The sequence below is a fragment of the Schistosoma mansoni genome (genome assembly GCF_000237925.1).
Source record: "Schistosoma mansoni, WGS project CABG00000000 data, supercontig 0177, strain Puerto Rico, whole genome shotgun sequence".
Classification (NCBI taxonomy): Eukaryota; Metazoa; Platyhelminthes; class Trematoda; order Strigeidida; family Schistosomatidae; genus Schistosoma; species Schistosoma mansoni.
Window position 1 is genome coordinate 420810 of NW_017386061.1, and position 27995 is coordinate 448804.

The following is a 27995-nucleotide window of genomic DNA, read 5'->3' on the forward strand; positions in this document are numbered from 1 at the left end:
GCGCCTAACACTAATAGTGGGTATCAAAAGCATAAAAACAACTTTTATATCATATTTCATTTGTATACACATTTGAAGGAATCCCAAAGTATCTTGATCAAATAGGACAGTGTATAAATAAGCTAACCTATAAAAATCATGAAATATAATTACAAGGAATATAGGTGTGTATAATTACAGCGCTAAGTAATATAAAGGATTAACAGCAATGGAAGGGTATCACATTTAATTACATCGTACACCAAGTGGTAAGCAATAAAATGGTTCAATTGGTTCAGTTTGCTCCAGTTCAATGGCTGTTAATAGTGCACGTGTAACAACAGCTTCAGATGCTGGTTCCGGTGTATTTGAAGAACCCAATATGTCAGCAAGTAAACGCCATACACGAAAACTTGTTGGGTCCACATTCATTGCATCTCGTGCTACACGTTCAGCCAGGGTTGTCTGGTTATTTTTATGTAAAAGACTAGCCTGATAAAAAAAATGATCGTTATTATAATGGGTTAAATGACACACTGAAACAAAATAAAAAATAAAAGCCATTCAAATGTCTTCTGGCGGACAACCTTAATGATTATCTTTAGCAAAATTAAATTGACTTATCAAACAAAACGAAAAGCACCCTACAACAGTTATTTCGATGGCATGTCTACTGTTTTAAGGAATAAGAACTATGTGTTCCTTATCAATGATACCTATCGTGACACTTTAATTTTAACTTTTGAACGTCAATCAAGGCTGTTGAAATCAGTTGATCAATTTATTTAAATTGTTCCGACCCAAACGTTGGTATTTGACGTTTCTTCAGTGAATAAAACATCCCAAGCAGCTCCCGAGTTTGAAAAACCCAAGGTGCACCGATATGTCTTTTTAATTATGAGTGAACCATAAAAACAACACAAATGAAAAGCAGAGAAAGTAAACGTGCTAACCCAATTTGAAACGTGACTTAATATTTGTAGTCAGATATAGAAAGAAAGTAGAGATGTGACAGAGAGAGTATGTGGTAAACGCATACATCCATGTACAAAAAATCAGGATTACAGGCGAATAGGTAACAAGGTAAAATATATGTGTAGATAATGACTTGAAAAGTTAATTGGTTTATCCAAAAACTACGTAAGCGTGAAAAGTACTAAATGATACAGCTTCAGAAGTCGCTAACTAGGTGGTACTGTACCTATCACTTTAAGAGCCAATACGGTCTCCACTAAAGCTACCAACTTTCTCAATGAGACATGCGCTTGCTACGTAAACATGTCAGTAAAGACGTCCCAAATATCAACAAAAAGGGAAATACAAGCTCTTCCAAATGACAAGAAATATTTAACTTACTAAAGAGAGTAGTGCCTGTACATGATCCGGTTTCAATGCAATAACGCTTTCATATAAAGATCGGGCTATCCATACGAGTCCTCGTTCTTCAGCTAAACGTCCACGCTGCATAATTACAAACAGTAAAAAGAAAAAAAAAAAACTCTTCATACACAGGAAGCCAGCTCCAATTGCGACATTACAACACAGACAAAACTCATTTGTGGACACAATCATATTTATTATTAGCAATGATGGGTGGTAGCTAGCAGTGGAATCCAGGACGCGTGCTTCGTTCCATTTGTGACTTGTCAGCAGGATGCACGTCCATTATGGAGATAACGTTCCTTCCGAGACTCAAACCCAATACCATTCGCTCCATAACCCATCTCATTATTTACTTAGCTACTGAGTTCAAATGGATGTTGACTTGTGCAATGGGGTGAAGTTTAACTCATTTGTATTAGCTACTTGAATCTTCTTATTGATGTTTAAGACCGCGATTGATCAGTCTCTTCGGCATAAGTATATTTCGTGCGGACTCAATAAGAATATTGAAGCAATCCACACAGGAAGCACATAGACCAAAAAGAGACTGATCAATTGCAATCCTAAACATCAATGGGAAAACTCAAACAACCAATACAAATGAATTATATTTATATCCCAGTTTATTGGGATTAGAGCTGAACAGCTAATCAAAATTCGAGTCAGAACAGATTAATAAAGCTCTTTTTAACACAAGTATAGATATACATTATAACTAAATAATTCTGAGTAACGATAAGTTTGCTATGACAATATAACCAAATGGTAAAATTGTGTATTTCAAAGATCAAGCTTTTTCACAGAATTTATCCTCAATTCCTAAATGGATGGATTTAGGGAGGCAGAATCTTAGTCAACGGAGTATATATAAGGGAGTTACAACAGTCGTTTATTTATTCAAACCAAAGCAGTATGGTTGTGAGTCACTCAAAGAAGAAATAACCAATAAGTAATGACAATGAATGTCATACAAAAATGCAGGAAATCATGGTCATATGTATTTACCAGTAAGAAAATCAAAAACTACGATTTAACGAAAACGTTTTGGATGCTAAGTATTTCAAATGTACTGTATTAATACTATTAAACCATAACTATGCCCCAAACCTCATATAACTGTTAGTGAACCCCTTTGAAATTGGCAACTCATTCGAAGAGGAAATGAATTTGCATCAATAAATTAGTCGAAATATACATATGGATGATAATAAATCTTATGGGAGAAATGTATGGTGATTACAGTCGTAGGGCTTAGTTGGATAAAGAAGTGGAATCATACCAATACATAATATAGCCGTTAGACGGCATTAACTGTTGAATTGAGTCCTATAGGAATTGTGACTGGTCTTAAACCTAACATATTTTAGGAAATACTCTTTACATAGAAATCGATCAATTGACGGCGTCGGTGATAATATAGACCTGGTTCACGGAGTAGAGATCTAACAAGTTGTAGACTAAATGAGTATGTTGAAAAACATGTGTCAACAATCCAAATGTATTTTGGTTCAAAATGTAATTTATACAATGCAGTATCAGTCAATTATGAACAAAATGCTACGACGCAGTTTAGCCCACCACAGCTAGAAGAAAAATTAACCGGACGTAAAACAAAGAAATGAAGGTATTAATATCGACTAGAGAATAAACACTGTTAAAAAACAAACTATTGGAAGTAGAAGTTTTGGATAACACTATGCTAAAAATTTAGAAGAAAAGGATGAGATGGAATCACTGGCAAAAGACTCTACATATATTGCAGGGTCTAATCAGGAAAATTGAACCTTCCAACAAGGCTCAATCGTAAACTGACGTCATTATCTTCGTTTTACAATTCTAATCTACTCGCTGGTCAGAATAACACCTCTAGGTAATACATGACTTCAAATACGTGATATATGTTCCAACAATGTGAATCGACAGAGGTTTTTAGTAGCATAAACCCATTTACCATCACTACCTAAATTTAAACTCAGCAAAATGCCTCGATAGTTTCGCTATCCAAGTGAAATGCTTATGGTCACCTATAATCCAGTAATGAAGTTCTGTTTTCGGGTTTCAGAAACACAGCACATATCCATGCCACACGATTTTAGAACCGTGGCTGGTAAAAACCATTCTGGTTTGACAAAGGGTTGGGACATTGGATACTTCAACATGTATATGAAAACGTTAGAATTGGTTGTACATGACAGAGAAGATGAAACCATAAGTTAAGTGATAACAGGGATATGAGGTTAGAGGATTGAAAATTTTAGATGCCTTAGTATTTAAAGACTTGTTGGATTGGGATTGTATCTATCTATCCATTAAGATCGGTTATGAGTGACGTTTTCCTAAGTGGTTTTTTCCTGAAGGACCGACGGTACGCTTTCAAATTTTACCACAAAAAATGAAAATCCGTGGTACGAGGGGAGGAGCCTTATTTTAGAAGAGTAGTATCATGATTGTTTTTAGGAAACATATTGCTGGCATTTTCTCAAATAATCGGCAGTACAACTTCATCCTCAGAACTTAAATGTGACGACTTTGTCTTAACAGCTCTTAAACTGGAACACTAGGACCTCGAACAACAAATGTTCAAGGCAATATAGCTTGGTTGGGTGATTATATGAGATAAGTTCGATAATTACATCCAGGTTGTTAATATTGGTTGGGTTTATAGAATAGAAGAAACAATATGAACATGTGCACTTCATCCTTTGCTTTGCATCACAAAAGTTAAGCAAGCTAGCACTCAAAACACTGAACTAGTTTTAACAATACGAGGAAATCAAGACTTTGTTCATTCGACTGTAAACAACTCTGACAGTGAATAAATTAGTTGAAATCGAGACCTACTGAGCAGTTGTTTAGTACTGCTTTGACAATCTTGAGTACTAAAACAAGAATAGCTATTTTTACGATCCAGAACGATGATTCTAAGAGTTTATAGAGAACAGATAAAGCAATTCAATGACTGTACTTCATCAATACAAACAGATAATACTTATCAACACAACTGAGCCGAACAATGTTAGAGGTTTTAATAAAACGTTCTAGCATCGGAGGCCAAGTGAGAGTTCTACGACACAAAAAGGCAGGGATACGTTAGGTTTGAATGTCAGTTTTTGCGACAAGATCGAAAAATATTTATAATTACTAACTACTAAACATTAAAATAGGACATACAAGATATAATGTTTGATTATCAAGACCACCAATTTTCATCACTTCATCTAATGCTTCTTTGGCTTCAAACAATTGATTATTGTCTAAATATGACTCCGCTGAAATAGATTTTGAAGATCAATAGTGTGTTGAAATTTACTAAATCTAAAATAAGTAGGATAATATATATTGCTGTTCAAGGTTAAACTAGATATATTCGACAGCGTACTTCATAAAAATGGAATATTGGTTGATGGGGTAGTGAATCTTTATCGAGTGACGTGGTTGGGACATTTTGGATGAATGTTCAACCACCACGGAAGATGTTGTCTCGCGTAGAAGGCTAAAAGAAAGTTGGGGGCGGTAAAACCAAAACGTGACATCAGTTTATGCAGACACTGACAACTCGACAGAGTCATGTTAATAAGTGTGGGCTACCTGATCGAAGTCCGCATGATTATTGTAACCAATGATTACAGAATCAAGTGATATGGCACTAATAATCTTAAAGTCAACTGATATGCACTCACAATCAGCTTAATCTGAACTTATTTTGCTAATCCCTATTCACAGTTTTTTACATTTTCCGTTTCTTTTTGTGTATTATGCACCATTACTTACTATTATTCAGTATCTGATATCATTTTTTAAACGTGGAGTTCATAATGTCTATTTACTCTAATTTATGTAACTTGATTCAACAGTTATTCCCATCTTATTACATTCCTTTTCCATTTAACTGAGTTTTGTATCCATATCTTAAGTTGTTCATTGGAAATTTATTTATTCTTATCAACCTCTATATTTGATGTTGAATAGCTCTAATTTCAATGTATCGGCTAACATTACTGAACTGTTATTCACTTTATGTTTTGTGAATTATTTCTCAGATACTTGTTTGAAAGAAGCACCCTATCGTTGGCCTTGTTCTGCTAATACTATAGCTCACTATTTTAGACCTGTAGTCCCGGCTATTTGTTATTTTTATATCAGTAACACTTATTTTGCAAATAAATTTGTTGCAATGATTTTCAGACTTCGTGTCACTCAATTATCAAGTTGTAATCCTCTGAAGCATCTATTAGGTTTCAATAAAATGAAAAGCAAAATACAGACCCTCAAGTGAACAGACAAAGTAATGAAGAATTTTGTTTACTGTGCAACTCAGAACTTGGAAAGCACTGAATGATAGAAAGAACGTGAGCACAGGGAAAAAGTATAAACGCACTCACATAATACTTACCTAGACCTTGGTAAATTTTAATTTGTACTTTCAAAGCAGTTGTTTGATTTTGATTGCTCGGACGAGATTGTCTTGAAAGCGGCACGATAGATGCACCAGTTTGACCAACACAACCAATCGCTATATCAGATAGCGCAGACTGTAGGTAATTGCTAATGTTAGTTTTTTCTTCCCATACATTTAATATTGAACAATCATCGTCTAATTCTAACGACGGACTAAATGAAGAAGCACTAGAAAGTGTTAAGTCATCAGTAGTATTTGAATTAGTTATATCGTTGTCATTTGATACGGCAGCTTTTCGCATTCGATTGAATAGTACTCTTGAGAATGTAAAATGTATAAAATTTGTATTACATGAAAGCTTTAAAGCGGTTTTTAACCCGGAAATAGACTTACATGCATCAAATGGAATCAGTTGAACAAACTATGAAAAAACAAGTATAGGTATAACTGATCTGGTCTTAGTTTGACGTGTTTTCATGAATACATGCATCCCAATTCTTATATGGCCTGAAAAAGAAACTACATCATCATTGAACGAATATTTAGCAGTTTTTAAGTACTTCTAGTGGTCTATTATAAAAAAAGTAAGTATATGTAATTGACAGATAATTCCCATTTAAACATTAAAAATTAAAAACACGAAGTTCAGAGAAGGGATCTCTTTTCAACCAATTTATTATTAAGCTGTACAATCGTATATATATGGAAATTTTTTGTTGAAGTACTAATTCCGTGGGGAAATGTGAACACGTTGTACCTTTAATGTCTAGTTCAGTTTCAACAATGAAATATATAGACAAAGAGATGGGATCGCAATGAGGTCTTCATTAGGTCCAATTCTAGCAGACTGTTTCATGGCTAAACTAGAAAACGACAAACTCAGTTCAATGACCAATCTATTTCACCTATACGTAAGATACATGGACGACACATTTGTCCTTGTGACGATAATATTGATTTAGAGGATATCTTACACACTCTTAACTCATGCCACCCTTTTATAGACTTCAATTTAGAAAGGGAGCGAGACCAATCAATCCCTTCTCTCGATGTACGTCTGGTGAGAAAAAGTGATGGTTTTTTTAAAAGATCCATCTTTAGAAGACGAACGTGGAATAGCCAGCTAACCAACTTCTATAGCTGGGTTCCTTTAAGAAGAAAGATAAACCTCATTCATTCTTTATGTTATCGAATACATCGGATATGTAGTACGGAATGCATTAACGAAGAACTCGCATTCCTCAAGAAAACTTTGATGAAAAATGGCTACCCAGACCGTTTCATAGAGAAGAATATGAATAGAAGTAGTTTGGATAGGAAATCTAGTTGCTGCATCCCAAAGAAAAGCCTTTATATAAGTCTGGATTTTAAAGGTGATCGAGCACCAGACATAATAAAAAATCGTCTAACAAGAAAGATTAAAAGAACATTTAATGCAGCAAAACTACGAATAACCTTCACTGGTAGGAATTTATTTTCTGTATCATTAAAAGATAAGCTGTCGCGTCTGGTCACCTCCATATGCATCTACCAGTTCACCTGCTCTTGTGGAGCAAGGTACATCGGCCGTAGCCAACGCTCGCTTTCAACTCGGATACGAGAACATATCCCAGTTTGGTTCTACAAGGGTGAAAAGAAAGCAGTTAGGAGTTCTATACTTCAACACCTGATCGACTGCAATCATTCTACGGATCCACAGTTTGATTTTAAGGTTGTTTATACGATTCGTTTAAATCTATCTAGATTTTTTCGTATCCAACTCTTAAAAATAGCCGAAGCTCTTACCATTCATGAGCTTAAACCAGAACTATGCGTACAAAAGAAGTACGTCTTATCGTTATTGTTACCGTGGCGTTTATTATTATTATTGTTATTACTGCATTCAACTTTACTTATGTCTTACTTACTTACGCCTGTTACCCCTCGTGAAGGATCATAGGCCGCACACCTGCATTCTCCTTCCAACCCTGTCCTCATCAATCCTTTCCAATTCTTTCCAGTTAACATTCATCCTTTTCATATCTGCTTCTATTTCGCGGCGTATTGTGCTATACGGCCTTACTCTTCTCCGCTTCTCTTCCGGATTCCAAGCTAGAGATTGCCTTGTGGTGCAGTTTGGTGATTTCTTTAATTTATGTCCGATCCACTTCCAACGTCTTTTCCTAATTTCCTCTTCAGGTGGAAGCTGGTTTGTCCTCTCCCATAAAACGCTGTTGCTGATAGTATCCGGCCAGTGAATGTTGAGTATTTTGCGCAGACATCTGTTTATAAATACTTGTACCTTCTTGGCGATGGTTGTAGTCGTTCTCCACGTTTCAGCTCCATATAGTAGGACTGTCTTGACGTTCGTATTGAAGATTCTCACTTTGAAGTTATTTGGCAGTTGTTTTGAGTTCCATATGTTATTCAATTGTAGGAATGCTGCCCTTGTTTTGCCAATCCTCACCTTTACATCTGCAGCAGATCCTCCTTGTTTATCAACGATGCTTCCCAGGTACGTGAATGTTTCCACCTCTTCCAGAGTTTCGTCATCAAGTGTGACTGAGTTGGTGTGTTCCGTGTTGTATTTGAGAATCTTGCTTTCTCCTTTGTGTATGTTGAGGCATATTGATGCAGAGGCTGCTGCTACATTTGTTGTCTTCATCTGTATTTGTTCGTGTGTATGAGATAGGAGGGCTAGGTCATCTGCGAAGTCCAAATCGTCTAATTGTTTCTGAGATGTTCATTGTATTCCGTGCTTCCCCTCAGATGTCGAGGTTTTCATAATCCAGTCAATCACCAGAAGAACGAGGAAGAAGGAGAGTAGATAGCCTTGTCTGATTCCGGTCCTTACTGGAAATGCATCTGTCAGCTGTACTCCATGCAAGACTATGCATTGTAGTCCGTCGTATGAGTTCTGGATAACGCTGAAAATCTTCTAAAGAACTCCATAGTGCTGACGAAGTTTCCATAATGTTCTCCTGTCCACACTGTCAAACGCCTTCTCATAGTCAATGAAGTTGATGTAGTGACGAATTCCGCCTGTAGCTCTTCTTGAGTTACTGCCGGTCCCAAGCCCGTGTGTAAAGGAGGAGGGTTGGGCATGGGGTTAGCGACCCCATCCCGTAGAAAAACTAACTCGCTAAAAAAACACTAAACAGAATGAACATCAACTCTGAGATGCAGGTACATCCAGTTGACGAGTCCCAAATAGGACGAAACGCGCGTCCTGGATTCCACTGCTAGCCACTATCCATTTTTGCTTACATTTAAAATTATGTCTTATATTCTCATTATTTTATTCATGAATACTCATCATATCACCGTATTTATTTTTACACCTCTATGACCTTTAATTAATGTAAGAAAAACATTTTATTCATTTTAATCATCTTATTATATTCACTAAATCTATTGTTATTACTCGTAATACGTAACCAAGTATTATAATCTTCCTATTACATCATCTTGGTTATTCGTGTTCATATTTCCCCACGGAATTAGCACTGTAACAAAAAGCTCCCATATATATACGATTGTACAGCTTGATAATAAATTGGTTGAAAAGAGATCCCTTCGCTGAACTTCGTATTTTTAGTTATATGTAATTGACTCGAAAAACAGACTACTATTAACCATGAGAACTCTCAAACGAGTTGTCTTAGTCGACAGACAAATATTAAAAATCTAGGATTTGTCACAAACATATATTGATCGTGAAGACGGTATAATTGTGAGAAATCACATAGATATTTGATATATCATCCAACTAATTATATTGTATCACTGTGTACTACGATGAATAGATGGAATTATATGGAACAGTATTTCCATATAATACAATCCAGTGATTCAATACGTTTAAGACTCCTAGATTATTGTACTCAGATAAGACACGTTTTAGATTTGAGAACGAGTGAAACTATCCAGTTGCCAAATTGAAAGTCCAGTGGTCTAACTATTAAACAACCACTGCAAACCAGTCAATATATTTGTAACCAATCACTTCACAGCTTTATTCTATCACGATCACACTGTGTAGGAATTACTTTTGTGAGTTTAATAAAGATACTTTTAGTTTGACTGGTATATCATAAAACGTACTATTTTGTATTCATAGTTTGTTGTTATAATGAGTTCATAAATTCATTGCCAAATATGTTCAACAGAAAATCTATCTTAGATTCTATCAATATATAGGTATACACTGATGTAAAAGAAAAAAACTAATAAAGTTTATTGATAGTATGAGAAACTTAAAGTAACATATAAACTTACTTGGAATTAGAACCTAACGAGAATGTATCACGCCATACTTTTAACAATTGACGATAGATTTTTAAACTAGCTTTAGGATTAATTCTAGCTTCTTCAATTTTAGCTAATAAAAACAATAAATTAAAATCATTTGGTCTATCACTTAAACCAACATATAATGCTTTTGCAGCTTGATCTAAACGTTTCCCTCCAGCTGTATGCAATAATGCTAATAAATACAATGTATTGGAATGTATTGGCATTAATTGTAAACTTTGTTGACAAACTGACAAGGCTTCGTCCAGATGACGTTGTGTAGCTAATTCAACAGCTAAATGATACCATCCTAAATAATCATCGGGATCTAGTTGAATAGCACTTTAGTGAAATGAATAAAAAGACAAAATAAATTATACACAAAAGATATCCATATACAATGAGTAGACAGTGAACTTCTCTAATGCATACAAACGATTTCAACTTAACTATTAGAATAAGGTCATGAATTCACTGATTACTGTATTAGTGTTTATTCCATAGAAAATTAAGGTTTAAATAGCATGAAAGAATTATTAGTTTCGTCGAAAAGAAAATTTTCTTCGCTGAATTCATATAAACAAGTGGTAAACAGACTTACAGTCCAAGTAAACAATGTATCGATTAATCAGTGTTAAAAATAAAGTGAAGTTTCATCAGAGCTTTGTATCAACAACAATCTATCTTTTGAAGTAACTCAATAGACGTATGACTTCTAATGATTCAGTTATAGTTCTTAAAGCTTCTTTGGGTAATAAAATGGAATATGCACAAAATTCGAAAATCATTAATGTAAGCTTTGTGAATGGTAAATGGGAAAGTATAACCCAGAACCCAACTTTAGCGCACACATAGATTACTTGTGAGATTGTTGTAACAAATGGTTAGAGACTTTGGGTGTTATGGCTCAAAAACATTCACAACGCCGGAGGTACTTTTGTTCTCTGTCTTCCCCTAGATCCTGATTTACGTAAACTCCCCATACACTTTTCATCTTACATTTTATCTTTTTTATTACAGCTGGTACTGTTATTAATTCTACTACTCTGGACTTTGGCTTTATGATTTCATCATCCTTGTCCCAATGTGGTGTGGTAATTTGAAGAGATGTACATACGTACCAGACTATAACACTGCATATGACTGAAAGAGAATAAACGGACCTAATGCATATATAGTATAAGCTGACACAATTTTCAGTGTGACTGAGGTAACCAGACCGATAATGACCTGATAAAAATGATTAAATGCTACGATTTTAATATTTTAAATTGAAGAAGCATATGCACATATTTCTCCATTGTGAAATTTCCACTTCTATTCTCCTTCACACTGTATAGGTTTAACCAGTTATTCATTGCTATAGATATTTTCTCTACATTTGACATAATCAGAATACGAGGGGGATTGTGATAAGTGAGATGACTCGACGTATAAAATATCATATTACCTTAGATTATAAAAAAGGGCACTTACATTCTATACTCTTTTACAGCACGATTACGCAATTCGCTTTTTTTATCCACAACACAACATGACCTGGCTAATATAGACCAACCCCAACCAACTAGTAAATGAGCACGAGCCATAAAGGCTGTTTCAGACTGTGCAGAAACCTAAAATAAAATTTATGTACACAATATATTTGTATTTAAACAGAAAGAGTTCAGCATGAACAATATATATGATCAAGAAGATAGTTGGTTAGCTTTTTTAATGTTAGTGACCATGAGAATTTATGAATTAGTGAATGTCAAATCTCAGTATTATTGGAAGCACAGACTATCAAACCAATGTAGACAAGTGAAATTGATAAATTTTAAAATCAGATGCTCAATTCCATTGCTAACATTTACAGAACATGATAATAAACTACATAGTAATATATTGTGATATAGTAATGTTTTTGATATCTTAATGAAATATTACAAGTATACCATGGTTATATTGTGATGTGGTCTACTTATATCCATATAAGTAGTATATGCTGATGGTCAGGCATAGAATGTATTTTAGCAGAAGATCGATAGGGAAAGAACAGGAATGAAGCGCAATCGGTACGAAAATTCATGAACAATGAAATCAAAGAGAACGGACAGATATTTGCAGAAGGAACAGTTAACATTGAGACAATTGATTGTTATTTTGCAAATTAACTGTTCATTGTGTAGTTATCAGAATTTAATGAGATAGTCTGTAATTTGTGCCTAAATACATTCGATTGTCCCCGCCCGCGTTCTTGTTTATTACAATATTATCAACATTCTATTCAATGATCACTTTATCTGAAATTATTAATCTAGGTAATGATAATCATTAAATTGCTTAATTAATATTTAAAACACTCGGAAAACCATTTTATTCATCCAGTTGAAACTGATTAATTTAGACTAGTAGAAATAGAAATTATATATGAATAGATTTGATGAAAATACACATTATAAATAGGCAGGAATAAAAATATTACCTCTACTGCCTGTGAAGCTAATTCCATGCCTTCTTCAATTAAATTTAAATGACCCAAACATAATGAACTAGCGAATAGATAAACAGATGTTTTAGAATTATCAATTCGTAAACATTCACGTAGAGCCAAATAACCACGATAATACTATAGAGAATTGAACGATAAACAAAACACAAGAATAAAACTTAATGCTTATCATAGAACTTGGATTATTTAAAAATACTTGCTTCTATATTGGATAAAAGCTGAAGAAGCTACAAAAAAAACTGAAAAGTAAGGAATTAGAAACAGAAACCAGATAAATAAAGCTTTGTTATTTATTTATAAAATATAAAGTATTTTGGTATAACAAAGTTATTTAAAAGACGTGTCATATAAGGCTTTCTTCTCATATTATCTGGGGGTAGCTATGGTCACGATACACGGAGCAAAGTAGACTGGATTTGCTAAGTTACATAGTCTGTCAAGAAAGTATAATAACGTTGAATATAAATGTGAGCGTGTCTTAATGAATTACTGTATAATCTAACTTCTCAAATGTTATAATTTTCACGTTTGCTATCTAGGCTATTCGGACCACTTATACAAACATATACATGAGATGTAAGTGATATGGATGAAATGGGAAGTTTAATATTTAATTTGTCTTCCTCGTTACTTTATAATTAGGAGGGTTACGCATTAAAAGCATCTATAAATAATACTTTTTTCAAAGTGCGGACTGGTATATATAACCATTTAGCCTGATAATATTGCGTTTATAATTTCCAGAACAAACAGATACGAAATTTGGGGAATTTATGAATAGGATGCAAAATGATTTGTATCCGTTTTTTAAATAATATAACTCTGTAATGAATTTTAACGATAGTTTTTTTTCAAGTCAATCATACAAAAGGTAGTACAAATGTTTGTCGGCCCAGTTTAAATCGACTCACAAGAATACATTATGGTGAACTCAGCAAAATGAAAAACAGAACAGAGGAAATAACCATATCAACGGTATTGAAGAATAAACATAGAGAACGTAGATCAGAAAGAACGGCCAAAACTAAGGAATAACATTAAGTTAAAGATATAAAGTAGATAGGCGTTGTGACTTTAAAGCCCGGCTAGTCATCACGTGACTTACTCGCCAATCGAAATACAACTTATTCAATCTCAGTACTGTGCTAAACCAATGCCGTTCGAGCGGTATGAGCAGCCTAGCGTCCTTATTTGTCCTTGTTCGCCAAGTCCGTCCAGTTGAGTCCAGAACGCCAATAATACTCCCACTATGCGAATCATTTATTTCAAACATACTTGGTTTACATACCAGTCAAACGATGGTTGACAGATGTGTTGTTCATGTCAAGCCACTGGCTTTTATAGGCAATGCTTTTATAAGAGATTTGAGAGGGAACAATGTATGTTCCAATAAATCTGAATGACAAAGATATAGTAGTAAGAAACACTAAAGATTATGTAGAATTAAAGTAACATTTTTTCGCAATCTTTATTCAGCCATGAAATATGACTGGTTCGAAATGGACCATGGACTATTCAGAATATCCAGATTTGACCGCGATTCACTCGTGAAATATGGTTACGACTGAATTCTGATAACACAGACCGCGATCAAATGGTTGAATTTAAAGTGCTTACCGTGAAATATGACAATCTCAGGATCAATTTAGTTATGAGTACATGGTTTGACATTTCCTGAGGGTCTAACTACAATAAAAGTTTTTCAAATCTGTTTCATGTTACTCATTTAATAAACAATTCCATAAATGTGCAGTGCTCGGCTTTAGGTCACATTCAACATGTAAGCGCCAATATTACTCGTTAGCTGTTCAATGTATCTAAAATATGTATAATGGGTTACAAACTAGTAACCCAATAGCTACAATTGAGGTTCACTAACTACTAAGCCAAATTATTGTTACTGTACGTTATTCAATATACTCTTTGATCTATACTTTTTTCTTAGTCCATAAAGACCTTTTTCAATCCAAGTAAAATATGAAAGCAAGAAAAGTAAACAAGGCATTCAAAATTATATTATTAATAAGATGTAATGACTTCAGCAAATTTAGACTTTAGTATGCATAAAAACAATAATAATTACATATAAATAACTGTTAATCACAGATGATAATGAGGGAGATAAAAACATACCTGTTTAGAACTGATTAATGATAAAGCGAATTGATACCAGATATGAAATTGATGATAAGAAAACTTGAGTGCTTTTTCAAGGCACTATATATAATCATAAATGTAAAGATCAAAAGAAAATCGTGAAATATGACCATATTTATTTATGGAGTATTTATTGTCGAAATTATAATCATTGACATAATGTAAATTCACCAAATATATATGGAATAGTCAATGCTGGTCGTTGGAGAGTTGTATGAAACTATGTTTAGTTATATCCAACTCTTTTGTTAGGAGATTAAGATACACTAGTAAACATCACAGTTAGAAACAATACAAATATACCAGAATTCAGTCAACAATTAAGGCTGGGAAACTTTGAATTAATCGCTATTCGGTAGCTCACTTTAGACCCTTCATAATGTTAGATGTAGTCCTAACACAAACACAAATTAAATCTTTCTCTGAAATTCTATGATTTGAGTCAACCAGCGGAAAGCTCTGAATCAAAACTTTAGTGGTTTTTAGCAGCACATTAATTGATTTAATCGCATGAACACCTGACAGGTTGATCGACAGAATACGACTAGGAGACTAGGGGAACTAGATATCATGACATTTATTACTACTCAGTGGTTGATTAGTGTTGATGTGGAAAAGGAAGAATTAAGCCTCGTTAATTAGGGATTAATTCTGTTGAAGAGTGAATTACCTATGGCTGTCATACCCTTCAAGTGTTTAGTTGTTAAACTACTGCTAATCATATTTACTTTTGTGCTCGACAGTTTGTATATAAGAATGTTTATTTTCCTAAATGGAAACCCTATTCTACTGGCCAGAGGTTTTTACTTCTTATATCAGTTCATTTGAGAGCTCACGTTACTAATTTGATCTCGTGAGCAACTATCACTCGGCCTCACTATATCACTGCATATTACCAATCGATTGGTGAGTTTCATTCATTAATTTGTAGTGACCTACTTTTGTGACGAGAACGCGATTGCTATAATGGAAACAATAATTATTATAACCAATTGTACCAGTGATTGTTTTACTGTGCTTGCTTGTTTAAGTGTACCAAATAGATTCTCTTCCGTTTTCTGTGACCTAGCACGAACGCGAGTACGTTCGGTAGTTCCGCTTGTAAACTTTGGCACGTCTCCGTATTCTTTCAATACCATGAGATCGGCAAAAAATTTATCTTATTTCAACTGTCAGCAGCCTTCTGTTTTTTGGCCTACGGAGGGATCCAACTCGATATCTGGCACGTAATCTTCCTGTACTAGTGATCATAGTCGATCGCGACTCGACGCCATCTACAAATTCAACAAACTCCATATGTCCTTTTATTACAAATTATACAGAAGCGTGCTTTGAATCAGTGATTTACTGAGTGACAGCTAAGTGATTAACCATTAGGTTACTCTTTAAATTGCTAAGTCGAACTAACCAACTTAATTTATGTAACTTTTAAGTTGACTAATGATAGTCATCATAACCACTTACTTTAGAGCTGTTGTGTTTATTTGTCTTAATTCGTCATTTAGTACATATACAATAGTTTCAAAAACATGGAGTGCAAATGGCAGTGAAATTTATAAATAATGACTACTTTAATTGAACACAAGGCATAATGTTGTCACATAGCATACTGTTCATGATAACTAAATACGTGGAATTCGAGAAAAATAATAAATAAAATCGAAGATTCCCAGTCAGTCAGCTACAACGTAGGACCAGGCACATATATACATCGGTTCAAGTTGCCATACCTCATTAACACAACAAGATGAACACCGAATTCATAGAAGTAGTTAATTTAATAGTGGTAATATGTAAAAGAAAGATTGCATATAAGTATATAATACAGGAAGAAAGATATGAAGCAATTTTAACCTCACGGTTTAAGGGAAGACAATGAGTGTATACACAGATGCCATTGTGGTGGATTCTTAGGCATGTCACACAGACTCTCTAACCATTGGTTACGATAGTCGCGTAGATATTGACACAGGCCAGTCCTGGAACAACAATTTACATTTAGAGGCGGAGAAACGCATCCCAAACATCCTGGCATTAGTACTCAGTGCTACCAAAAGACTGCTTTTTCTTCAGCGTCTATACCAAATAGGACTATATCATCTGCGTATTCCAAGTCGATAAGTGGACTTTCTGGTAGGAGATCGATTCCCGAAAATTCAGTCGACGAAAACATTATTTCTAGTAGTACGTTTACGAATAAGTCAGACAAAAGTGGAGATAATGGACGGCCTTTTCGGACACCACTTGAGGTAGCAAAATAAGATGACAGTTCGCCATAAGCTCTCACTTGACTAGTAGTGTTCGAGTAAAGAGCCTTCGCAAGGTTTATATACTTTTGAGATACACCTTTCAATGACAGACGCCGCCACAGAACCTCTCGGTCTACAGAGTTTTCTTAGTATGGTTTTTCTGCGTCCACCGACGCGTAAACAAATGCGTGCTCGTATTAAAACGTGATCAGAGTCTAAACAAGTATTCCAGTACGAGTGACAATCTTCTATCGAGCCTTTCCAACGATGACTGATGGCAATATGGTTTATTTGAGTCCATCGTTGGTTTGGTGCAGGTGGTCGCCACGTTAGACGACGTCTCTCCTTATGCTTAAAATTATTGTTCGCTAAAAATAAACGATTGTCTGAGCATAGTTGCAACAGACGACCACTATTATCTGTTCGCTGAGCCGGAATACTAAAATACCCACCTAAACGTCTTTCTGTTTGGTTTAAGCTACCTACGTGGGCATAAAAGTCACCTGCAACGAGTACTGTCTGAGTGTTTAGCTTTATGAAGAAGTTCAGAGAGCTTTCTGTAGTCATCTTTCACTTCATCCGGGCCGCAGTCAGCGGGAGCGTAGGCAGAAACGATGAAAAGGCAACGACGTGTGTTCCTATCCTTCCGAGTTCTTACGGAGCTGTTTAGCCGAAGAGCAAATGGGCGATTGTTAACGAGGATCCACTCTAATAGTGCTTATTCTGCTTTCGTACTAAGTGTTATGCCTACACCTGGCAGACAACAAGAAATACTCATCGAATCGCCAGATACACGGAGGGTGTATTTCGTAGGCTGTCCATTTTGACGAGATGAGGTCAAGTGAATGACCACACTAGGATCCTGTATGTGTGTTTCGGAGACACAGCATACATCAATGGTTTTAGACAAAGAGGCCTGCTGGCCGATTTGACACAGGGTGCGTACGTTGAAGGTTCCAATGTGTAGTTTGGAGCGAGGTTTCAGTAAACGTGAGACAGTGTTTTAGGCACTGGAATCGTTGGCCATGGTGACGCTTGAGGAGGAAACCGAAAGAGGAAGTTTAGTGTTGAAAGTCGAGGTGGGAGGAATAATAGGAATTGAAGAAGGAGATTGATTATGAATACAGTGGTCTTGAGTGCTGTTAGAGGTATGAGGGCAGTTATCACTTCCCGGTTGCTCACACCGTGGAAGGGTTCTTCTAGAGGTACCTGAAAATGAAATTGGGTTGGAAGGGGTCTTAGTGACCTGAGAGCATGACCGCAGTGCCCAAGGGACAGCTGTTTGAAGTCGGCCACACACGACCCTTTTGTGGTCGATTTTTGTGTTAGCTCCGTACTTGTTGTTACCTTACCGCCGAAGACGGATATCCGTGGGATAAGGCGAGGCGTGCATTTCTAGGGTCGACCTTTTCTAACCCCACCCCTCCTTGTGGGAAGGTAGCATCGCAGTTATGCTGGTTGTCTGAAAGAAACACCTTACTGCCGTCACACCTCTGTACAGTCAGCAGTACGACTTCGCCTTCGGACCTTGGGTTTGCTGCTTTTAGTCTTACCGCTCTTCAACCAACCTGTCTGGCATGGTAGGACCTTGAGAAACGATTGTTCCGGCCAGTATAACTCGATTGGTTCATCACGATAGGCAAGCTCGACCACCACGTCAAGGTAGCAGCAAAAATCAAAGATTCTAATCATGGAAACGATGAAAATGACAATTATAAATGCCAAAAATGCTCGCTGATCAGTCTACATATTAAGCTTTCAAACATCAACAAAGATCATTCTGTTCAATCACGGTATCATTCCACATTTAACTCGGATTATAATACCAGCATAATGCTGGAATTTGTTGGTTAAAACTTAATTGACCTGGATCGAAATGGATTTGAGTTGAGAGCAAGCGAATATCCCTCACTTATGCAACAATTAAACATAGAACGTCATGATTTCGGATCAAAATTAAAAACTGATGAATGATAGCAGTGTCTGGCAACTTTACAGACAGACCACTCGAAAACGTATCGTGACTAGGTAACTATTGGTCTGAAGTTACATACTTACTTACGCCTGTTACCCCTCGTGAAGGATCATAGGCCGCACACCTGCATTCTCCTTCCAACCCTGTCCTCATCAATCCTTTCCAATTCTTTCCAGTTAACATTCATCCTTTTCATATCTGCTTCTATTTCTCGGCTATTGTGCTATACGGCCTTACTCTTCTCCGCTTCTCTTCCGGATTCCAAGTTAGGGCTTGCATAGTGATGCAGTTTGGTGATTTCCTCAATGTATGTCCGATCCACTTCCAACGTCTTTTCCTAATTTCCTTTTCAGATGGAAGCTGGTTTGTCCTCTCCCATAGTATCAGGTCGGTGAATGTTGAGTATTTTGCGTAGACAACTGTCTATAAATACTTGTACTATCTTGAAGATTGATGTAGTAGTTCTCCATGTCTCAGCTCCATATAGTAGGACTGTCTTGACGTTCGTATTGAAGATTCTCACTTTGAAGTTATTTGGCAGTTGTTTTGAGTTCCATATGTTATTCAATTGTAGGAATGCTGCCCTTGTTTTGCCAATCCTCACCTTTACATCTGCAGCAGATCCTCCTTGTTTATCAACGATGCTTCCCAGGTACGTGAATGTTTCCACCTCTTCCAGAGTTTCATCATCAAGTGTGACTGAGTTGGTGTGTTCCGTGTTGTATTTGAGAATCTTGCTTTCTCCTTTGTGTATGTTGAGGCATATCGATGCAGAGGCTGCTTCTACATTTGTTTTCTTCGTCTGTATTTGTTCGTATGAGATAGGAGGGCTAGGTCATCTACGAAGTCCAAATCGTCTAATTGATTCTGAGATGTTCATTGTATTCCGTGCTTCCCCTCAGATGTCGAGGTTTTTATAACCCAGTCAATCACCATAAGAAAGAGGAAGGGGGAGAGTAGACAGCCTTGTCTGATTGGTCTGAAGTAGCCAAACAATATTGATTTTGTGATAATTGAAATCGACGGCCGAAGGTCTCACATTTTATAAAAACGTTCTAGTGGAGCAAATGTACATTAAATGTTATCATTTTACAGATTTTATTCTTTTGACAGCTTATTATTGCTAAGTTTCTTCGAAGTGTGATACGAACAAATACGCTATCAAAACATGTATCATGTTGTGTCGATTCGCCTTAGTAGACCACTTAACAAAAGTTTAAGCAATTAATGATTTAAATTCAGCTGACATCAAAACTTTATTCCATTATTATAGCTATATCGTGAATACATATGCACAAGCAACTTCAATTTTCAATGATTACGCGCATCATACACATACTGAGTTTTTTTCTCTAGAAGGCATAACAGTTCAAAATAACTCACTTTAGAAAGAAATTTGAAATGTTTAACTTTAGTAAGAAGGATGGCAAGTAAGTCGTAGACAGCAGCTGCATTATTAAATGATCGAACTATTTGTGGTTCAGATAATTCCGATGGTCGATTAAGTATAACATCTTGACTAGCCTACAAATTTATACAAACGAAAATAAACATGATAAAACAACAACCCCAAGTGAATGTTTATCTTGTCTTTAATAAATCAGAGTTGTATATTTAGAAACTGATTGTAATTAATTGGTGAAAATAAGAGTATAACATTAGAGAGTATTCCCATGACACCTCAATGATACTATGAACAGATTTAACGATTAGACAGTTTAAGAATGCTTCAATTATAAGTGACGAAACTTCTATAGTTAGTTTTTTACAATAGTATATGATGATCAGTTAAACATGAGTGATGCTACACAGTTATTACGAGTTGGTGATGAAATCATTTCAGTATTTTTAAGTTGGAAGTAGTAGGTATTGATAACACATTTGATTTGAATAAAATCTCAACATATACGGAAATCTGGTATAAAAATACATTATGTAATAGATTTGACTCATCTCAGGATATAAGTAAGATAGACAGCCGAAAAAATGTAGAGTGGAATAAAGGATAAGAAAAACCATAGAATAAAGAACAATTTATTTATCAGTTCCCTGTTTAGTACAAATTAGATGAATCATGTACTAACTGGGAAATCTGAAAATGTTTATATAAACAGGGATTTGACAATAATTATCATACCAGATAGGAGTGTTTTTCCTTTCTCAAGACACTTTGGAGGATCGATTGAAACTAAGATTAACACTAGAGTAAATATTTCAATTGTCGTTGAGACCAAGACCACAGTGATGGTGTTGGCATCAAAGTACATCGGCTGCACAGCCATCCACAGTTTAAATTAATATTTCAGAGTTATTGTGGGAAATTTTCTTGACAATATACTAAGATAATAACTCTTATAAAAGCGTCGAACAATTCAATTGTGTAGAAGTGATATATGGAGGCGAAAGTCACTACGTTACTACTTAATTTAGAGAAGTCTATTCCCAACTAATAACATGAATTATGGTGTATTTCCCAATAATAAGTACAAGAAAGCACATATTACGCCAGAGACGTGTGAAACTTGTTAAAACGCTCTATAAGTCGATGGAATCAACTATAAAACTTCTTGATGCGTATATATATATATATATATATATATATATATATATATATAAACTCAGATAGAAATGAACATTAAGAGGAAATTGTTACGATATTTGATTTTGAGAGTTTCTAACTATACTAAACTATAATGGAACAACTGCGATAGCATTTTACAACAGCTTTACTCACGTTTAGTCCCCAACTCCAGAGCTAATCGAAAAGATAAGTTTTGGTTAAGAAGATTTATTGGACAAGATCAAAGAACACATTGGTTTTACATCTAAGCTGATTTAATTATCTATCAATTTAGTGATTATTAATGATGGACTAAACTGCCAAATTGTCCACGGAGGACAACTCACGGACTCGTTTGAAGTAAAGACCGGTGTTAGACAAGGTTGCTTACTCTCACCCTTTCTTTTTCTCCTGGTGATCGACTGAATCATGAAGACGTCAACATCTGGAGGAAATCACGGAATACAGTGGACAGGCAGGATGCAGCTTGACGATTTAGACTTCGCGGATGATCTGGCTCTTCTATCACAAACGCAACAACAAATGCAGGAGAAAACGACCAGTGTAGCAGCAGCCTCAGCAGCAGTAGGTCTCAATATAAACAAAGAGAAAAGCAAGACTCTCCGATATAATACAATATGCACCAATCAAATTACACTTGAAGAAGCTTTGGAAGATGTGGAAACCTTTACATATCTGGGCAGCATCATTGATGAACACGGTGGATCAGATGCAGATGTGAGGGCGCGGATCGGCAAAGCAAGAGCAGCATACTTACAACTGAAGAACATTTGGAGCTCAGAACAATTGTCAACCAACACCAAGGTTAGAATTTTCAATACAAATGTGAAGACAGTTCTACTGTATGGGGCGGAGACGTGGAGAACTACGAAAGCCATTATTCAGAAGATACAAGTGTTTATTAACAGCTGTCTACGCAAGATACTTCGGATCAGATGGCCAGACACTATCAGCAACAAGTTACTGTGGGAGACAACAAACCAGATTTCAGCAGAGGAAGAAATCAGGAAGAAGCGCTGGAAGTGGATTGGGCACACCTTGAGGAAATCACCTAATTGCGTCACAAGACAAGCCCTCACATGGAATCCTGAAGGTCAAAGGAGAAGAGGAAGACCAAAGAACACATTACGCCGAGAAATAGAGACAGACATAAGAATGAACAAGAACTGGATAGAACTAGAAAAGAAGGCCCAGGACAGAGTGGGTTGGAGAATGCTGGTCGGCGGCCTATGCTCCATTGGGAGTAACAGGCGTAAGTAAGTAAGTAAGTAATTAGAGTTTACAAAATGACTCGTTTCCATTGGATACAAAATTATAATGAAATAATCAATACAAGAGAAATGTATTAAAAATCAAATAAACCTAAATACAACAGACCATACATTGAAAGTTAATGAAGATGCGTCGAAGTTGACTGAGTAGAAATTAACTTAAGGAGATATGAAAAATTAATGTTGACTTTTATCTCGAACAGTGTATTTGATTATATAGTATCCCCAACACAAACATATAATACTGAATACATTGATCATAAATTCGAAAAAGAGCACAAATTGATAATTTATGCACTGAAGAAGCGCTATCAACCCATCATTTCAAACCTGAACTCGGTGTACAAATGAGACACGTGCAAGCCATCATTCTTCTATGACCCTAACACTTAATTTTCATAAACGGTAATCCTTCTGATGTTTTTAATATTCCTAATTTTAATTATTAGTTACTATCATCGTCATGTTCATAAATTAAACTTCAACCTTCTCGTACTCGTCAAGTTGACAGCTATTCTCCTCATATCTGATTGCATTCTATTGTCTCTCTTCACTTCTCGATTATTAAGAAACTTTCTTTGATACATGATATGATGCAATCGCCCTCCCATCTTTCAATAAATTATTTTATCTGTGTATTAACAGTAAATACGAATACACAGATTGAGTAGGTGATATCGTCGAAAAGAAAATTTCCTTCGTTAAACAGTCTTCATTCTTCTTTAGTGACTCCAAGGGTTTCTTTCTTTATCATTTTTATTATTAGTGTCAAAATAGGAAAGCTTACAACACGGAATATATATATATATAATATGACTTACTATATGCTCAGAAATCATTAACGAAAAAATTGCTTCTTCTATTCGATTGTCTGGAATATATCTATTTGTAGGATATCGATATGGAATTAGTTGTGCATCCTAATATCAAGGAAAATATAAAATGAAAAGAAACTAGCGAAATACTACAAAATATAAGTAATTTTCTGTGAACTGTTCAATCACGAATTACAACGTGCATAAGAAAAACATGGAGAAATAAGCGTCGAACACGGATAATGCTGAATAAAGTATGATAACTCATATTATGTATTCAGAACAAGACTATTGATATAAAAATACTTTATCAACAAACTGAGTTAAACACATTAAATTCGAGATGTAGATAGCATTATGGAAATATACGGTAACTTGCTAAATCATCATATCAAATAAAAACGAAAAAATCAACTGATTCACACGGTACTTTGGGTTTGAGTCATACTCTGTGTGTGATTGGCTAGTGATACTATCAGGTTGCTCAAACCGAAGGTAGAGAGGAGTTCAAGGCTGGGACTCAGTGAATAGGAATTAAACGCCTTAACCATTAACTCACCACCCCACACCACATTATCAACTAGTGATTCCACTTGTTAAGTTTTACGACTGACAATATACAACACAAATTTCTAAGTTAGTAGTTTAAAATGTAATAAATCCAAACCATACGTTCAAGTATGTCGCTTTTATTCAGGATATAATCGCATATTTCATATAAACCTAGGAAAACTAAACAAAGGATACTTTTCAACTGACTCTTAGTCGAGAAATAGTTCAGCCAACTGGCACGTTGATTAACAGAGCGACCATGGTTTTTGTGAAGATGGATCTACTGAGTGCTGTTTTGTAATTTTGAAGTGACCATTTGAATATGTGGTAAATATATCAAACGAAACAAGAGGTTAGCAAAGACTGGCTTGTTTTGCAACTTCTCGTTTATTAATGGACTGAGGGATTGTGAAAAGCATAAATCTACTTTGGTCATATAACTCATACTAATCAGTATTAAATGATGCAATCGTTATACTGACGAGTAGAGATATTACGATACGGATAGTTACTGCTCATGATTCGCGTTTACAATTGGGAAAATTAGGTGAGTCTTTATCAATTGTTTGCCTCTTTTGAGATAGGATGAGATAATAGAAGAGAACTGTTAATCGGCGACGATGTACGAGTTTCTAAGCAAATCAGAGGCTATACATACGTACGCACATAACTACTTTTATGTCCGTGTACTGCAGATTATTACTTCGTAATTTTTGAACAACACCTAGGCTTTGCAATGAATTGGATAGACATATGAATTTGCTACGGTGACTAGACTTCCCACATTAAGTACCAGTAGCATTTACGGAGACCAAGTATTAATAATAAGATTGTTTGTATGACTTTGAAAAAAGAGCCTCTAGGATAGCTGTTTAAAATTTGAATGATTTACAATGAATGATATTTTAGTCCTAAGGAACCTGGACCTCGAAAAGGCATTTCATACTTTGTCTTCTTGCATGTGGTTGAAAACTGAGGGTATATATATTTAGTATTAATCACTTGGAAATTTTGTTTCTCCAAAACAATAAGAATACAGAAAGGCGAATTTGTTGAAACAAAAGAAAAACGGGTGGTTTAAATTAATAGCAAACCTTATCTGTTAACGAATCTTGATCCATCGACGTACTATACTTGTGATATGTTTTTGTGCATACACTCCGTAACAGCAGTTCAGAAAACCGTAAAGATAAAGCTCGTCTGAGAGACCTCGTAGCAGGCAACTCATAGTACCCAAGAATTGTTCGATATTTCGAAATAGCACCAGGTATGTCACTTGGAGAAAATAAAAATTTAGAAGCAAAACATTTGTGTCAATGGAGATCGGAAATGCCAAAAATATTTTTATTTTGTACGGCTAAATGGTAACCATCTTTATCTTTTGAGAGTTCGGAATCCGGATCTTAATAAAATAAATCCAAGAATTAATCTGCCACTACAAATCATACAATAACAATGTCTAGCTGGATCTTATTTTTTGAAACGCAATTTTTATAGTATATATGGTATTGAAATACGAAGTACGCTGTCAAACCAAACGCTAATGGGAAACGACGATTTGAAATGATGGCCATATATCCCAGGATTTACGTCGCGTACAACTGAAAAAGTTTCATTTACTAGTACTATATGAGGATCTAATTTAGACTGCAAAGTGGCATCTAAGCCCTTCAACAGAGGTCCTACTTCTGTTTTTAAAGGAAGTCACATTACTCAATCCTTGAACGCCCGTATCAATTTGAAAGCCTATAGTGAGGCATCACTAAAAAATCCGAATGGTACTTACAACCAGTACCAACTAACAAAGAAATAACCAACTGGAGATTTGATTAGGAACATTGGTTGGAAAGTTTACGACATTAGTAAATTATAAACACCAAGGATGGGTTACAGATATACTCTGTACCTGCTGGACCTACGAACTCGCGATGCAGAATTAGTTGTCACTGTTGTTAGATTTGCTAAAGATAGGTGTTAATGAGAAGCCTAGAGAACCAATTTTTAAAATATTGCTATTTGAATGCAAAATAGTTTAGTAAACTGGTAAACCTCCGTTCTGGGTTATACCATGACAGCTCTGTAAGTATTCGACTTAATCCAAACATTACGAAATATTACAAAATGCTGATCCAGTATTTCTAAATTACATCACTCGCTACAAGTGTGACGAAGTGATGCTTGTAAGGAACAGTCTACAGTGTAGTATGCTAAATCATAGTGAAAAGCCAGGAAATGGTTATCGGAGGTGAATAACAAAATCTCAAAAACGTGATAATAAAGAAAAGGTCTATGGCAGAAGAGAACTCTAAAACGAATAAGCAACACAAACGATGGTATACACTACAGTAGACACATGAAGTGGACACACTGAACCACTGTCCATTTAAAAACGAAAGATCAAGGATTAGGATATTATAGTAATTAGTGACATTATAGGTGGTCACTATTGAATGGTGCATCATAGCATTCTCAAATCCAATTTACCAGAAGGAAAATGTCAGCGACTTAGAATATACAGGAGTGGCTTAGAAATACTTGCCTTTAGCATTGTCAAATGCATAAAATATATTGTCTTTACCTCTAAATTTTTGCACCTTCCATAAGAGTGCAATAACAATGAGATAATTTTCTTTCTGTTTGTTGACAGTTGATTTTTCCTTTAATTGGCTAGGTTGTACAGGAGGTGAAATTTAGGCAATAACCTAGCTCTCTTAAATGTTTGTATTTCAAGAGATAGAATTACAATGTTTGGCTGGAATTCTGAAAGCTTTCTAGCTCATCAGTTTGAACCTTCTTCTGTTTTTATAGATTTCTACAAGAATATTATCCACACTCCTCTTATGACATGTCACCAAAATAGATACAAATCTACAACCAATCAAAACAACTCCATACAAAACGGGACTGTTGAGAATTGCTACAAGTCAAAACAGCACCGAAAAATTGGTTGACTACATCCATTAATACTTAAGAGTGATACAAAATATGATTAACAGATCGTGCTGACAATGGCAAACATCAACTGCTTTGTCTGGTACACACAAACATGTCATGTGCAAAAAAACTTAGAAGGTGAAACAAAAATACTTTCTTACCCCTTGTTAATCAGAATTTCCGGAATCTTTTGTATAACTTTTTCTACAATCGGTGGTACACTGACAGACAAATTGGTATGCTCTGGTTGAGTCCGATCTAATTCCTGAAGATGTTTTATGCACATGTGACAAGCCAAGTTGAATAAAACAATGATATTGTCTTTCTCTTTTGATATATCAGGTGGGCTTTTCAGATTTAACTGTTCTTCTTTGCACAAACCTGTAAAGTCAAAACTAGTTGAGTAAAAGAGGCATACCCAAAACAGCCAAACCCTCACTTACGATGTGATTGAAACGCAGTGTAATAGGATCCATTTTGGCGGATAACAAGTTTAGAGAACTTAAAAGTTTTAGAGCTTTTTCATTATTTCCCTGTAGATAGTATATTTTCCCAAGAAGGACAGATGCCTCAAATTTATATTGCTCGTCATTTCCATTCATAACTTCTTCCGCATACCTCTTTGCTTTTGACAAACTTTCTAATGGTAATTCACCTTGATCGTTAAATTCTAGCTCATTCTCACAAAGTATTAGTTGATTTAACATATCTATTACAAATAAGATTTACATTAGGTTTTTAAATTTCCCTACGGAGAGACGTGGAGCGATCGGAGCCATGAGCCAGTATTACTTCTAAGGCCTTATTCCAAGAACCCTCAGACCGGTATCTCTCAACATCTAGCTCTATTTTACCCTTTTTAGTTCGAACGGCCTTCACTGTAGCCATCCAATTGAAAAACCGCCAGGAATGTGGGAACTAAGTATGCTGCAAC

The 27995-nt window shown here is 35.4% G+C and overlaps 1 protein-coding gene across 1 annotated transcript; it reads right to left on the reverse strand.

The window, feature by feature from the left end:
- Nucleotides 1–35: 35 nt before the first annotated feature.
- On the reverse strand, nt 36–27974 carry Smp_071950 (tetratricopeptide repeat protein, tpr, putative). Its single transcript, XM_018795954.1, has 13 exons — nt 27814–27974; nt 27480–27770; nt 27223–27442; nt 25222–25402; nt 23582–23680; nt 20292–20432; nt 14661–14744; nt 12469–12644; nt 10019–10375; nt 5756–6078; nt 4534–4631; nt 1336–1440; nt 36–471 (listed from the first exon to the last, which is right to left on the reverse strand). Exons 1-13 carry the CDS (start codon nt 27947–27949, stop codon nt 226–228), a joined length of 2457 nt encoding a protein of 818 aa, XP_018646937.1. The 5' UTR covers nt 27950–27974; the 3' UTR covers nt 36–225.
- Nucleotides 27975–27995: the final 21 nt, after the last annotated feature.

What these genes read in the sequence shown, in the direction of transcription:
- Smp_071950 (XM_018795954.1), bottom strand. Translation starts at nt 27,949, where the DNA reads ATGGCTACAGTGAAGGCCGTTCGAACTAAAAAGGGTAAAATAGAGCTA. An exon ending in CATTAATCAGTTCTAAACAG is followed by an intron (nt 12,645 to 14,660) that starts GTATGTTTTTAT and finishes AATTCTCTATAG; the next exon opens with TATTATCGTGGTTATTTGGC. An exon ending in TAAAATTTACCAAGGTCTAG is followed by an intron (nt 4,632 to 5,755) that starts GTAAGTATTATG and finishes AATCTATTTCAG; the next exon opens with CGGAGTCATATTTAGACAAT.